This window comes from Pleurodeles waltl, chromosome 4_1 (assembly GCF_031143425.1).
Source record: "Pleurodeles waltl isolate 20211129_DDA chromosome 4_1, aPleWal1.hap1.20221129, whole genome shotgun sequence".
Classification (NCBI taxonomy): Eukaryota; Metazoa; Chordata; class Amphibia; order Caudata; family Salamandridae; genus Pleurodeles; species Pleurodeles waltl.
This window is the reverse complement of record NC_090442.1, coordinates 774,362,226-774,377,534: the sequence shown is the minus strand read 5'-3', so window position 1 is coordinate 774,377,534 and position 15,309 is coordinate 774,362,226. Positions and strand designations below refer to the sequence as shown.

At 44.0% G+C, this 15,309-nt stretch overlaps 1 protein-coding gene across 1 annotated transcript in view; it reads right to left on the bottom strand.

The window, feature by feature from the left end:
* LOC138288155 (protein tyrosine phosphatase domain-containing protein 1-like) overlaps positions 1 to 13,839 on the bottom strand; it is a 111,968-nt gene extending 98,129 nt beyond the window's left edge. The window contains exons 1-3 of the mRNA XM_069229453.1: positions 13,349 to 13,839; positions 8,704 to 8,903; positions 7,158 to 7,238 (exon numbers count right to left, since the gene is read on the bottom strand). Coding sequence (XP_069085554.1) covers positions 7,158 to 7,238; positions 8,704 to 8,882 — 260 coding nt within the window. The 5' untranslated portion in view covers positions 8,883 to 8,903; positions 13,349 to 13,839. The remainder of the gene's footprint in view (positions 1 to 7,157; positions 7,239 to 8,703; positions 8,904 to 13,348) is intronic.
* Between the last annotated feature and the right edge of the window lie 1,470 nt (positions 13,840 to 15,309).

The window sequence follows — 15,309 nt, the reverse complement described above, 5'->3', positions numbered from 1 at the left end:
CTTAAACGGGTCCCTATTTAGCCCTATTTTGATATCCATAACAGTCAGAGCAAAAACGCTGATGTTTTACTTAATTTTGCATACCCTAAGAGTATTTGCTATTCCTGGATGTTGTGTTTAATTTCGTGGGATACGCTTGAATAGTTCATACTTTAAACTGAGCCGCTTCCGGTTTTTCATAACAAGCCATGGTTGTCAGCTCTGGAGTTGAGGCCGTCGGCAGTGCGACTCTCTGTGCCTCCGAGGGTCAAAAAGGTGTTCGAAATTCAAGGTCATCCAATCCTTGTCCTCTTTGCAGAGCACATAGAGCAATGGTCACATATAGTTGTCAAATACTAACAAGGCAAGAGTAAAAGGAAATGCAGTGCTTAAAGGTGAGAGAGTGCATTGTGTGTTTGGGGAGGTGTAGTGACGAAAATGCGAGGAAATGCGAGCTGGGCAGATGAAAAAGGTGCCCAAGAAGAAAGAGATGGGGTGTGAGATATGCAAATGACACTTGGAGCTAAATAGGGCGTAAGGATAAAAGGGGAGCCTACATGTCTAACACACGCAGCGACGTTTTAAGGCATGGGCTAAGCGGGCTGTGGCCCAGGGCCCAAGCCTTTCAGGGTGCCCCTGATAAAGCTGGCTCTGGTCTGCGGGCAGTCCTGACCTGATGACCTTGAATGATTCTTAAACATTGAATACTGTTTTGTTTTAATTTATTTTTAATACAAGTCATGTGTGAGAGTCTATTACAGATATTTTGCAGAGAAATGTTGTGTTCAGGGTTTTCAACACCATCCAACATCTATAAAAAAAATCGTTTAGATCGAAACAGGACCTCACAAAAAATTACAAGATTGAAAACATGCCTCACTCGCCCTGAATATTACATGAAAACCACATTTAGAATTTGGACCAGTGTGCCTGTCAGCGTGTCAGGGATCAGGCCAAAAGAGCACGAAAAAGCTGTAATTATACCATGAATAAATAAATTGAAAGCTGTCCAAGCAGGGGTCCCAAAATACTTTTGGCAGGAGGCCCTGTTGGACCTGGCTTTTTGACAGGGACATCCCCAAACTTTTTGCCTCCTTCCTCCTATTTTTTCTGACCTGTTGTTGTTGGCTTTTGACCTCTGGGCACTTTACCACTGTTAACCAGTGCTGAAGTGCATAGGGTAAATTGTACTACTGATTGGTTTATCCATGATTGACTATTTAATTTACTTGTAAGTCCCTGGTAGAGTGCACTACATGTGCCTAGGGCAGGTAGATTAAATGCTACTAGTGGGCCTGCAGCACTGGTTGTGCCACCCACCTCAGTAGCCCCTTAACCCTGTCTCAGGCCTGCCATTGCAAGGCCTGTGTGTGCAGTTTCACTGCCACTTCGACTTGGCATTTAAAAGTACTTGCCAAGCCTAGAACTCCCCTTTTACTACATATAAGTCATCCCTAATGTGTGCCCTAGGTAACCCCTAGAGGAGGGTGCTGTGTAGGTAAAAGGCAGGACATGTACCTGTGTAGTTATATGTCCTGGTAGTGTAAAACTCCTAAATTCATTTTTACACTACTGTGAGGCCTGCTCCTTTCATAGGCTAACATTGGGGCTGCCCTCATACACTGTTGAAGTGGCAGCTGCTGATCTGAAAGGAGCAGGAAGGTCATATTTAGTATGGCCAGAATGGTAATACAAAATCCTGCTGACTGGTGAAGTCGGATTTAATATTACTATTCTAGAAATGCCACTTTTAGAAAGTGAGCATTTCTTTGCACTAAAATCTTGTTGTGCCCTTCAATCCACGTCTGGCTAGGTTTAGTTGACAGCTCCTTGTGCATTCACTCAGACACCCCCCAAACACAGGGTACTCAGCCTCACTTGCATACATCTGCATTTTGAATGGGTCTTCCTGGGCTGGGAGGGTGGAGGGCCTGCCCTCACACAAAGGACTGCCACACCCCCTACTGGGACTCTGGCAGACAGGATTGAACTGAAAGGGGGCTTGGTGCATTTCTTAGAGACTCTTTGAAGTCACCCCCACTTCAAAGGCACAACTTAGTATAAAACAGGGCCTCTGCCCTACCTCATCAGACACTTGCTGGAGAAGAAACCTGAACCAGAAACTACATCCTGCCAAGAAGAACTGCCTGGCTGCTCAAAGGACTCACCTGTCTGCTTTTCTACAGAGGACTGCTGCCTTGCTGTTGGCCTGCTGCCTTGCTGAACTCTTGTCTGGCTGTAAAAGTGCTCTCCAAGGGCTTGGATAGAGCTTGCCTCCTGTTCCCTGAAGTCTCAGGACCAAAAAGACTTCTCTCTTCCTCTTGGACGCTCCGTGCGCCGAACTTTTCGACGCACAGCTTGTTCCACGGCAAGAAAAACGCCACACACCGACGCTGATCAACGCGACGTCTTCGGGACGACCGAAACTTTGACGCACGGCCTCGCAAGGACAACGCCGCCCGACTTCCCGGGAGAAATCGACGCGACGCCTGCCGTGAGATCGAAACTTTGATGCACGGCCTCGCAAGGACAACGCCGCCCGACTTTCCAGGAGAAATCGACGCGACGCCTGCCGTGAGATCAAAACTTTGACGCACGGCCTCGCAAGGACAACGCCGCCCGACTCCGCCGGAGAAATCGACGCGACGCCTGCCGTGAGATCGAAACTTCGACGCGCAGCCCCGCAGAACGACGTGCAGCCGGAAAACAAGCAGGAAAATCCACGCACAGACCCGGGACATCTGGTACTCCCCGCAAACCACAGTAAGAGACTGTCCGCGCGCCGGAAGACGACGCCCGACTCCCGGCGTGGAAAATAACGACGCAAGTCCGTGTGTGCTGAGGAGAAATCGACGCACACACCAGTTTTCCACGCACCTCTTCTCCTGTGGCCCTCTGAGGAGATTTTCCACCAGAAACAAGGTACTTTCTGTTTGAAAGAGACTTTGTTTACTTTCTAAAGACTTAAGAAACTCTCTATCACTTTCAGTGATATCTTTACAAATTCGTATTGCAACTTTGATCGTTTTGACCTGAAGATACCCAGATAAATATTATATATTTTTCTAAACACTGTGTGGTGTATTTTTGTGGTGTTATGCTATGGTGTTGTATGATTTATTGCACAAATGCTTTACACATTGCCTTCTAAGTTAAGCCTGACTGCTCGTGCCAAGCAACCGGAGGGTGAGCACAGGCTGATTTTGGATTGTGTGTGACTTACCCTGACTAGAGTGAGGGTTCTTGCTTGGACAGAGGGCAACCTGGCTGCCAACCAAAAACCCCATTTCTAACAGGCCCCAAATCCTTAAGATGTCTCTGAACACTGAGTGAACATAATGGGAGGGGTTGGGACACTAAGGATGACTACTCCTTCCACAGGCCTCAGCAGTGCTTAATTTGTAAAAACAACAAGTGCTCGTGCTCATTGTTCTGTTCAGAAACCAGCAGCTGGTCCTGTTAAATGACAGTGTGCTGAAAAAGCAGGCTGCGTAGGTTTGAATCTACATCGTGCCTCTTTTATGAGACACTCGTGTCCCTTCATCTCGGTCTTGCTTTCTCCTTTTGTGACAGTTTTCCTACCTTTCTCTTCCTCTTGCTTTCCCCTGTGTTTGTTTTTCTCTCTTTTGTTCTCAGTCAATGTATGGAGAGGAAAAATAAGAGCAGCTCCCTAAAAATACTTGCCGCTTGGCCCATTGACTCAAATTAGGCCCCAGGCCTAATTAACTTTGAATTAACAATCACACAATTTCAGAATTTAAACAATTTAGGTATGATTTACAATAACATTTTGTGGTTACTCATTGGTCTTAAACTGCTAAAAACCATGGATAAAGTCAACAGTACTCGCTGATTTTAGGTGTGCATCAGTTGTTCTGATATATATCTGGATGTAATACCAGAAACCTTTGAGTGGAACCATAATGCTGGTTGGGTGGAACATTATATGAATCATAGAAATTTCCTTTACATGTTTGTTGGGACAGAAAAGACCTTTGCATGGTGTCTGACGTACACCTGCCCTAAGACCCCTATCTGGGGGTCATATATGACTCCTTCTTAATACGTTTTGGTCAAGAGAGGCCATGTACCCTACTTTGGGGCTACAAGGCTTACATAGGGGTGACTTATTAATGTTTATAAGGAATGATTTTTTCTGTTAAAAAAGTTATTTTGACAGGTTGTACTGCAGGGTTTACACTGCAGCCTTCAAGCTACACAGGGCGGAAGGCATGTTTACCCTGCCACTGTTGTCGATGACACAATAGGTGCTGAAGTCCACAGCATAATTTAACTTCCAGGTGTTGGACACATTTTCTACAAGATATACTAAGACTTACAGACCAGTTACATATGGCAATTAGGAATAAGCTAATTCAACCATGTTTAAAGGAGGAGCCCAGGCACTTTACCTCTGGGTAGTAGGGGTAAAGTGCACAGAGTTCTAAATTCAGTAAGTACATAGAGTACAGCAAAAGGTGAAAATCAGGAGTGACCACGCTGAAAAGGTGGAAGACCTACAGAGCAGTATTTTTTAACCTTTGCACAATGCAGTACAGCAAATATTCATTATGTGTTGCACTGTGCACGTTTAATAAATAAAAAACAGGCTCAGTAGAATAAGCCTGATATTGATCAACCAAAGGCAAACAGAATACCATTTAAAAAACACACACAGATAAGAATCTGACAAGCTCTTTGCTTGTTCTTTGTGTAGCCTGTCCAGTTTTCATATGCATGCAGGTACATTTAAGAAGCAAGTTTTTTTAAATCATTGCACCAAGATGTATTTACCTCTCTTCTAGCAATAAACTCTTGATCACCTATGCTACTATCCATTTTCATCCCCCTCTTCTAGAGATGTTACCACTCCACCTCTAGGCTGCTCCTCTTTCACACCATGTCTTGTCAATAATGATGGAACCCACCTGCCATGGGACAGACCTCAGGTGCCACACCAAACAGCATAATCAATAACTGTGTAAGTTAATCAATACTACATTATACTTATATTTATCTCATGGATATTAATTATGGAAATCCTTAATCCCTATCTGGACTGGGTCAGCAAGAATTTCAGTAGGTAAACAAGCCATAGACAGCTATCTGAAGAAGTGACATAACACCAACATCACTTCCATGCTGCCTCACTTCAGTACTATGGGGGTGGCACATACAAATGGAAAACCTCTTTGACTTTTACAGAATGACCTGCTTACCTTGATGGATCCCTGCACATTTCATTTGAAGAATTTTTGATTTGCACAACTGCAGGAACAGAGGAACAGGATTTCCGATTGACTAACTCTTCATTGTCAAGGTCCTTGAACATACCTACCGTTAATGGACGAGACAACTGGATTTGCCAATGCAACAAATTGTTCTAAAATGCATGCCTACATGGCAAACAAATACTTGCTGGGCAGGGGTTCACAATGTGGAAATGGCCCTTTGATGCTTGGTCACTGGTACATTAGGACCTTTGGACATCTACGTTCGGAATGGGGACTTCTGTACACATGAACAATGCAGCAGCAGGGCCTCTGGGCAATCCTAGCCTGCTAGACCATGCCCACACTTCCGGAACATGTCTCCTAGACCAAACCTCTACTAAATGAGTAGATATTCTAGACACAAAGGGCCAGATTTACTAAAAAGTGGCGCAGCGCGGTGCTTCGCCAAAATGTGCAGTGCCCTGCAGCATCACTTTAGAAAAGCAGGGATGCGCCATATTTACTAAAATACGGTGCACCACTGTGTTTCCCCATGCACCAGTGCTAAATTTAGCTGCCAACACAGGCACCCTTGCACAATAGTGCAAGGGTACCTAAATTGAGGGGATTGAAAGTTTATGTGTAGGACGGTGTCCCTTCCTGCACATAAACAATCTACAATGGCGATTTAGCACTTCTATGCCTGCTGCAGAATGCAGCATACATAGAAATGCAAATCGTCATTTCTGAATGATTGTTTATGTGCAGGAAGGGACACCTTTCTGCACATAAACATTAATTCATGGCATTTTGCTCTTTCTAAGTGTGCTGAATAATGCAGCGCACATGGAAAAAGCAAAACCGAGGAGGAATTAAAGTATTCCTCCTCGTTGTGTAATGTTTACGCCACCCTTGAGGTGGACTTAGTTTTTGGCATTGCCACATATTTATGCCTTCTTGTAAATCTGGGGCGACAAAAGCAAAAAGAACAAATGATGGACGGAATGCTGAACAATGAGACCATTCCCCCTTTTCACAAAGATCTGGGTATTATGCATCTTTTTTTTGCTCAGAACACCACCCCGGTTTGGACACAGCCATATGCAAATCAATCTTGACCCTGTTCCCCATGGGAACAGTCCTACCCGAATTGCCAAGCCAGGTCCTCCCTTGACTGGAAACACATGGAAAAAGCAAAAACGAGGAGGAATAGAAGTATTCCTCCTCATTGTGCCATGCTTACGCCACCCCTGGGGTGGCCTTAGTTTTTGGCACCGCCACAGACTTATGCCTTCTTGTAAATCTGTGGCAGCGTCAAAAGTAATGTGTGTAGCGGTCGAACGCCCACAGCAACACCTATTGCACACCCCTCTGATGCAGAAAAACTGCGTAGTAGGGGCCCAAATTTACAAGGTGGCGTTAAGCCACAAAAAGTGGCTTAGCCTGCCTTGTAAATGCGGTTCACTGCACAGCACCACCAGAGCGACACAAAAAGTGATGCTCCAGTGGTGCTAGGGCCTTGTAAACCTGGCCCAAAATCTTCAAAGTCAGGGAAGTTGGACAGGTCCATAGCAATGAATAAAGAGGTCACAACGATACTCCATTCTCTATGTCCTACTGATGTGATTTAGGTAACAGAGTTACCTCCACAAGCAGACGGAACAGAGACCGGTAAAGGGCTGTTTATAATGCATCAAGGGCGATATTGGATTTTCACTGGGTATTACAACCCCTGAATGTGCACTGTATGTTACACTGTGCAGAATATCCTAATGCACACAGGGCATGTGCATCTGAAGAAGCTCAGTGTTGTGCCTGCATATTGCCATCTCTTTGAAACATGTAATGCTGTGTTCTTCATAGGCCAGTTCTACTATGTCATGGCTCGTCCATCCCTTCAACACCCATGCAGTTCACACAGCACATTTTCAGTTGTTACAGCCATCCTGATGAAGCGTCACTTACTGCTTGAACTGTTCAATGATGTGATACTCCCGGATCAGGCGAGTAGATGGCCGAGCCATAGCAAGGATTGCATCGGTGACCCTGCAACGAGGAACACTTCCCTGTCAGAGAAGCCCACATGGAACCACCCTCAAACGAAACTCACACACCCCTTTGCCCAATTCACTGACTCCTATGTCAACCACCAGCATTCATTCACCCAGTTCCCAGGGCCAGCCATCACCACTTATAACTTACCCAGTCACAGAATACCATGCTCCTCCTTGACATACTATTGAGTCCCCAAAGAGCGCTCCCACCAAGGGTGGACTGGCAATTAAGAAAATCAGATACGAGGTGTGACATAAGACTGACTGTATCTGAGGCCCATCGTCAGCACTGGGCTGTCTGTAATTTTCATAGCCCCGAGAAGCTATTCACCTCTGCTTAAACAAAGTAGTATGGTCATGACTAGAACTCTCACAGTTCACTAAAAAGCCAACTCACTTTCAACATCAGACCACCAACGCACAGACCCTCCTAATTTTCCCTGATGTGCAACATCCTCTCTTCATTTCTTGATTCTTATAGATATATACAATGTTCAGGTCATCCACGAGGGAAATATATATACAATAATTCAAAATACATACAAACCTGAAGAGCGAGTGGTTAGCGTGATAACCTATTGTGATGGCCACAGCTGGGAAGCCTACTGCCCTCTGTTCCCTGGTCCTTGCTAAGAGACCTCTCCAATATCTACCATAGCCCATAACTCATTTTGATACAGAACACACCGAATACAGTTTCAGGGCATTCTCTCACAACACTGATCCATCATGTCTTAACAGCTCTATCCTTTGGACAGTCAAAACAGATCTTTGGGTTCCTTTCCAGAAGCTTCCATGGTTCCTCATGGCTTGCCTTCCTCTTCTGGATATCGCCCTCTCTAGCTTCCTTTAGGGCCATAACTTAAGATTCCCATGTGGAGATTAGTGATACAACTATTTTGTAAAAATATTCATAAAGTCCACAGAAACGCCCCAGAAATGAACGCTAGCCACAACATCACAGATACTCTTTTACTAATGGATAGAGAAAAACGCCACAGAAACGTCAGGATTAATCTATGCAAATGTGAACCAAAATCTACCCTTTAAATCCTAGAACGCTCAATAGGAGGAGAAACCCTAGAATCAGAATATCTCTACTAATAACCGAAGGCACCCAAAGTCCAAAGACATACAGGAAGGATTGATGCTTGAAAACCAATATACAGTTCAAAATGTCAGTAAGGCAGGAGACCCAATTGCTTCTTTTAGCATACAACATATAAAAATGTTTTGATAGTTAAAAAAATATATTGTAAATTACTGTGTGTTTAGCCATGCCCACATAACATTAATGTATTGTGGATTGTAGCTTCTTCGCTTTCACTGGCACCCCAACATCAACCTGCTATATGCTTTCAGCTTTGAACCCAGTGGCCTACTCGGCGCCTAAGTAGAGACTAATAAATGTGTGGTGTATTTTCCTGATCTTTGCCCCTTTCTCCCATAAGACTTACCAGGAGGAGTAGATTCCCTGGATGGCCTGCTGGTCAGATCTCCACCCGGCTGGCCCTTCATAACGACAGTCGCGTCCTTTGCAGGTTAGTGAGCAGATGAGATGAGGTGGAACAGCTCGGATGAGGTTCTCACGTGTCTGTGAATAAATAGGTCGTGGGTCCAATACTTGTGGGCACATGATGAAGAGCCCCTGGGTTACCTGGCGGGCAGAAATGGGGCAAAAATTGGATGAATGTCAAATACATGAGCAGAAGGAAATTATGATGAATGATACTGTGCACAGAGCAGCTGGAGTAGCACTAGAATAGTTAGTGTGAAGGTACAGAAAGTTGGCAAGTAATGCTGTGTACTTATTTTATTCACTCATTCATCTACACTTAGGTGCCACATATGTCTCTGAAGAGAGGAAATGTGAGGCTTGCGGTGAAAATATCATGTTGAAAGGCACGGAATGCAAACTTGTGTTACTTGGCACTTAATTTGCATTCATCTGAATAATACGCAAACTAATGGTCTTATATGATTCAAACCACTGGGCTATTATGCTGATTTAAAAAGAATGAAGAGACGAGGAGTAAGAACCAATTAATAGGAAAGAAGCAGGTAAAGATAGTGTGTGAGGAAAAGGGATGACTTCAGCAGTGAGATAAGGCTAGAAAGTAGCAAGCGGGAGAGGTGCAACGAGAAGGAGGGAGATGGTGCTGAGGCAGGAAAGTAAAGGGTAGGAGAGTGTAGAGGAAATTGAAAGACAAAAGGGAATATGGGGGAGGTTGGGTTGCTACTGCAAAAAGGAGGCAGAAGGGAAGATGCAAACAAAGGGAGATGCAATGGGAATGAGTAGGTGAAAGAACAATATGAATCAATGACTGATAGGAGTGAGTGAGGATGTGAGCAGTGAAGTCGGCACATTGGTAGAGTGAGGGGCAGGTTGAAGTTAAGCTTCAATGCACTGCGTCCGGCATGCTTCAGTTAGGGTGCCCCAAAAACAAAGAATAAGGCGAGCATACGGTGTCAATAACCATTAATTGAGTTAGGTGGTGTGCTAAGAAGTACGGAGCATATGTACTAGCAGCAAAAAGAAAACACTAGCCAGTTGAAGAACATGTCACTGGCCAGAAAACATTGACATTATGTAAAATATTGGAGCATGTCCAAAGTAATACATAGTTTGGTAGTGATGTATTCTGCCTTGGACACGAGTATAGCCAAATGTGCACCATTAAAGGGATTGGTGAATATATTTCCAAGGTGCCGTAACTGTCACTCCGGTAAAGCTAGGGGACGGCAGATCCCCTGCACAGTTTCCAAGAATACAAATGCGAGAGGTCTGAGTGAAGGCTATATTTGTCCCACCTGATTCTAACATAATTTTAGATTGCATGTTTTCTAGGCATCTTTTGCTGCATCATATATCTCAGACAATATAAAACATAGTGGGAAGTAATATTTGTAACTTCAAACTGGAAAATTACATCAAAACCAAAGTGTCAGTGTACACGTAACCTTGGCCGACAAGAGCAGTAGTTAAGTTACATTTCTGTTACCAAATACCCTTTTTGCAGTTATACTATATTTAAAATGTGTTCTACCTGAGCTCATCTGAAGTTCAAGCACACTTTTAGCTGGGCTTGCCCTCACTTTACGCTTATTGATGACCCTGCCACACAACAAGCACGTCATAGTAATGACAGCTCAACAGCTAGGATGGGTGGGAGGTATCCCTTGTGTCTGTCTATCAAGTGAGATATCCCAGACTAAATATAATCTCTAACACTTTTTCCCATTTGGAACGGAAGCCAACGAGACTCAGCATCGCCATGCCACATAGAAGGCCTGGACCACGTGTACACTGAAGGAGGAATGAGTAGATTTTCCCAAAAATAAGAGGCTCTCCTGGAAGGGTCACAGGTTGATTTGAAAGAAAGGGGGCAGCTATGCACTGCCGAGACAAAGATAAGGCATTTGGGACTTTCGTGCAGGACCTACAGGAAAAGAAGAACATCGCTTTGCTTTAACATTAGATGTAATGGGTTTTGTTGTTTATGTTTATTTTTTAGTTTGCCTACATCTCACCACCAGTGATTGAGAGATTTACCCTTTAAAACACCCTGTGTGGCCCCTCCAAGTACAGAATCTGACTAAAGAAGAGACAAGACCTCACTGCCTGCTAACCTGAAAAATGCATGCTTATCTGTGAGAGACTATTCATGAGAAAAGTCTCATGCTCTGCCTCAGCTTCTGTACCTGGCATTCCAGGTCTCCTGAACCCTAAGGCTAAATGTGGCTAAACCCATGTGCAACATCCCTCCTGAGGCTGGAAAATATAAAAGGTCCCAAGGCTAAGAAATCTGCTTCCTGCCTGGCAAAATTTCATCTCATTGGCTGGGACTGGTATTGGAAGAGCAAGTCCTAAATATTTTTAAACTATTTGCAAGGTAGTAGTACTACCAGGAATTGTGGAAAAACTATGAATAGACTTTGCTGTAACGCATCAACTGGACAGCTGGTCAACGTGTCAGCTCAACTCCCAATTTACCCACTTCGTGCCTTTTTTCAAGAGGTTTGAGCCCACAATGGAACCACTAGATCATCATATCAGATGTGGTGAAGCGCTTATCAATGATTATGTTTAGTCTTATCCTGCTGAAGATATGCTTTCTCCAGAAACGTTTCTCACTGAAAAGTTAACACATTTCAGGGAGAGCAACAATCAATTTGCATCCAACTGCATTCATAGATGGGTCAGCCATAGAAGGTTACGTAGGTCCCAGTCAACTAGATGGGTGACACCATGATCTGTTTTTTTCACATTATTTAGCATTTCCCGTGAGGAAACATAGAACACCTATTCCAATGGTCTGCTGTAGGACATATTTTTTCCATTCAATGTTATGTGATTTATTTATATGTATGGAGTAAACGTAGATTTAATTAGGCTACCATTACGTCATCCCTGAGTGAATTATTTACTCTTGGAACAACCGTGCATAATATTCAGAGGGACTTCAGTAGGAGTTCTGTTTCTCTTTTCCTCTTTTTAAATTATAAAACAACATCGGATTTTAATAAGCTGGACTTCAAAATGATTTTAGACAATTAATGCAATTATATAACATACTTCTCATTTGATAAGACACTATCTGTAATGGGAGTAGTATAGAACTGATCTAAGAGGCACAGAGATAAGTGCAGAAGGCGTTCGTGGTTCAAAACCTGTTAAGCAATAAATCAAACACTGCATATTTGTATGCCACAGAAAGAGTTCTTGTCCTAATAGGTATGGCGCTGCACATAAGACACTTTCAGAAATTGTTAGTACAACAGAAAATACGGGATGCAGGAGAAAATGCCCCTACCGTTCATTATTTGAGGTGGAAACAGAAAATAAACAGTTGCAGACAGAACATGCCTCTCTGAAGCCATGGGGCACATCACCTGTCTACAGGAAACCTTGTAACATTAGGAGCCAACTCTTGTTCTTGAGACATCTTTGCTTTACTAATTGTTAATTGAATTGTTGAGCCTCTCCTAACATGGTGCAAGTCAAATGAGTAGATGATGCCAGGAGATGTTATCTACTGTTTACGTTACTGCTGGTTACACTGACTTTTGAAAAAGAACAATTTTAGAAGTGCAACACCTAAATGACAGCAATTAAATAATTGGCAAAAACGCAGTAGAGTTTGCTCCTTAGGTTATAGCTCTTCAGTGAGACGCGTGTGAATCGTAGCATGTTTCAGACAGGCATGTTCTGTCGCTGTGTTTGACCTGCAGTGTCTCTGGAAACATTCCAAACAGAAAAGTACTCTTTTAACTTAGACTACGCACATGTGCGTATAGCGGCAGTTTAATTTAAGGAGAAAAGTCCATATACTACAGTAACTGAATAACTATAACTGAACACAAGCTCTAACCGTTGGTGTGAATCAGAAGAGAGAAGTATGTACGCTTCAGTCTCTGAACTGCAGAATGCCCGTCTGCGAATCCTGGGCCCAAATCCTGACTTCCCAATTTCTGCAAATTATGTGATACAAAGCCCATCGCTTGCCTCACTTCGGCCCAGATGTACTAACGCTGGACTCGCAAAATGTAGTCATGCATTCTTGCTTTCATATTTAATAATAATATAAGCTATATAAATATACAGCATGTCAAACTGACATATGTTGGGTAATACGTCAGGGCATTCTGTTATTCTTGGGCGTTTCATGTTTAAAATAGTATTACTTATAATAAATGTACTCCAATTAAGTTATATAATGGTATGTACGTAGTTCAAACACTGAGAAATGTTGGACAATATATATTTCATTTTCAGGTCGTAAGCACCTTTTTCATGCCGTTTGTTTCTGATTTACATCTTTTGATGGCTCAGTTCATGCTTTGGCTTTTCCAGCCAAGCTAGTCCCTTGCCTCAGCTCTCCCCAAAGGTGCTCAAGTACCCACACAATTTGGTGTCTGGTTTACTCTTGATGGGATTAAACATCCCGGAGGCACATGCTCCATAGAGGTTAGTGGGTTTCCTGGAGATGGAAGTGCACATATTATGACAGAAGTAAGCATCCCACCCTTGTAAGTGCATACAGTTAATGTGATTGAAGTAAGCGTCCAACCCTTTCTGTTCTGTTCTAGTTAGTAACATACCTTCAGGGTTTGTCTCTGGACAGCTAGGATGGGGACTTCCTCTCTGGGATACAGACCAGAGCATGTTCACATTAGTCCACTCCTTCCTCGCGCACTTCCTCCATCCACGCTTGCCTTCTTTGGACAGTGTTTCTCCACACAGGATCCAGGGTGCCACTGGCCTGAACCTGCCAGCGCGGTAGCGTCTGCTTCTCGCTCTTTGTGCCAAGGCGCGTGGTTTGGCTGCCTGTGAGTGCAGGTCACATCTACGACCTGTGCGGCCTCAGCTGCTGAACCCTCAGCGTGTAACCAGAGCTCGACCTACTAGACCATCGGTGTCTGTGTCTCTGGCGGGAATGCCTCTATCAGTATCCAGAGCTGCGCTCGCTGCCTCCGCCTCGCTAGTTCGTGGTACTCGGATCTGAGAGCACCTCATGCTCAGAGTTGGATCGGGGGGTTCGGCAGCCTCTGCATGCAGCTGATAGCCGGACGGTGCTCCTTTGGCCTCTCCAACCTGCTGACGGATCTGCGTGAGTCACATGGTCTGCTGCCAGTAATCCAGGTTCATCCTCTTCTCAAAGAGCCACCTGGACAGCGGCAGAAGGGAGCTCAAGCACATGTCCTAATCAGGGAGACATGCATCTCTGAAACTGTCGTTTTTAACAAAGCGCCATAACTGAATTCTCCACGCGGTGCCTTCGCAGCGTCACACAAAGAGCCTGAAAACTTGAATCAGTTCACCAGAAAGACGGAGAATTTTGTTTAAAAAGTTGAAGTGGCCAGATAGATAGAACGGCGTAGGAAACACACTTATGAACTATGAAGGGGAAGAAAGGGAGCACCGGTGTCTTAAGGAGGAGGAGACAGAAAAAAAGGAAAATGGAAAGGGGCATTCGCAGAAAAAAGGAGCAAAAGTAACTGAAATATGCAGCAGCGAAAGTAGCGGCAGAGAATAGAGTAGGCTAGAGAGAAGGGACATGGGACCCGATTTAGAGACAGGGAGAATAGTGATAATGTGATACACGATGGGCAAAGAGACAACAGATACAGGATAGAAGGAGCCAGAGGAGACAGAGAAAAACGAGATAAGAGATGCATCGAAAACAGAGTTAGTAAACAGCAGAGAGTTGACAACATTAGAGATCCAGCGAGAAGAGGGAATAGAATGAGTCAAATACAATGGATCTAGGATACAGAGAAGAGAGCCACAGAGGAGGACATTTAGAGGCAGTCAGAGATTAAGATAGGCAGTAGTATGATGAGTCCATGAGAACATGGACCACAAGATAAAAGAAAACCAGTTCTACACGTAGGCACTTTCGATGACTGCAGTAAGGGTACAGTAAACAGCGGGTTTGTGTTCTAACCCTAACTACAGAGATCTTTTTCCACCAGCAGGCCATGGGTTAAAATCCCAGTTATGCCATCTCATCAATCCAAGGACCACAAAATGAGTCCTACTGAGTTTTGAAATAAGGGAAACTATTACTTAAGTTCCAAAGCATAATCCAGTTTGAGGCATGCTCTATGTATGTCGTCCTTGATATATTATTTTTACACACATTTTGAGAGTTAATATGATGCTTGGAGCGAATGAGTCCACGGTTGTTTACTTGAACTCTACTCGTTTGTTTTTCTAATTCCACCAGTAACTTGTCCCTCTTTGACATAGCCAGTGGCCTTCTAGCTAAGGGTTCATCATTGTAAAGGATCATATGCTACCCCAACAGAGCAAGGCCCACTGTCCTTCTTGAGGGAGTGCCCTGCCCCAAAACCCTTAGGAGGCGCTCCCTGGTTGGTGAAAGCAATTCTTACATTTAAGGATACATGGGTCCATAGTTTTTGTTCTACCCTACCGTTACGTCCTCTGTACCCTAAGAGTGAGAGCCACTTCCTCCCCCATTTACAGTTGATGCAGGCACTCTGTTGGTGAAATCACTTTCACCTTTCCAATTCACTGGCTAATTTGGCTGTGTAGATAC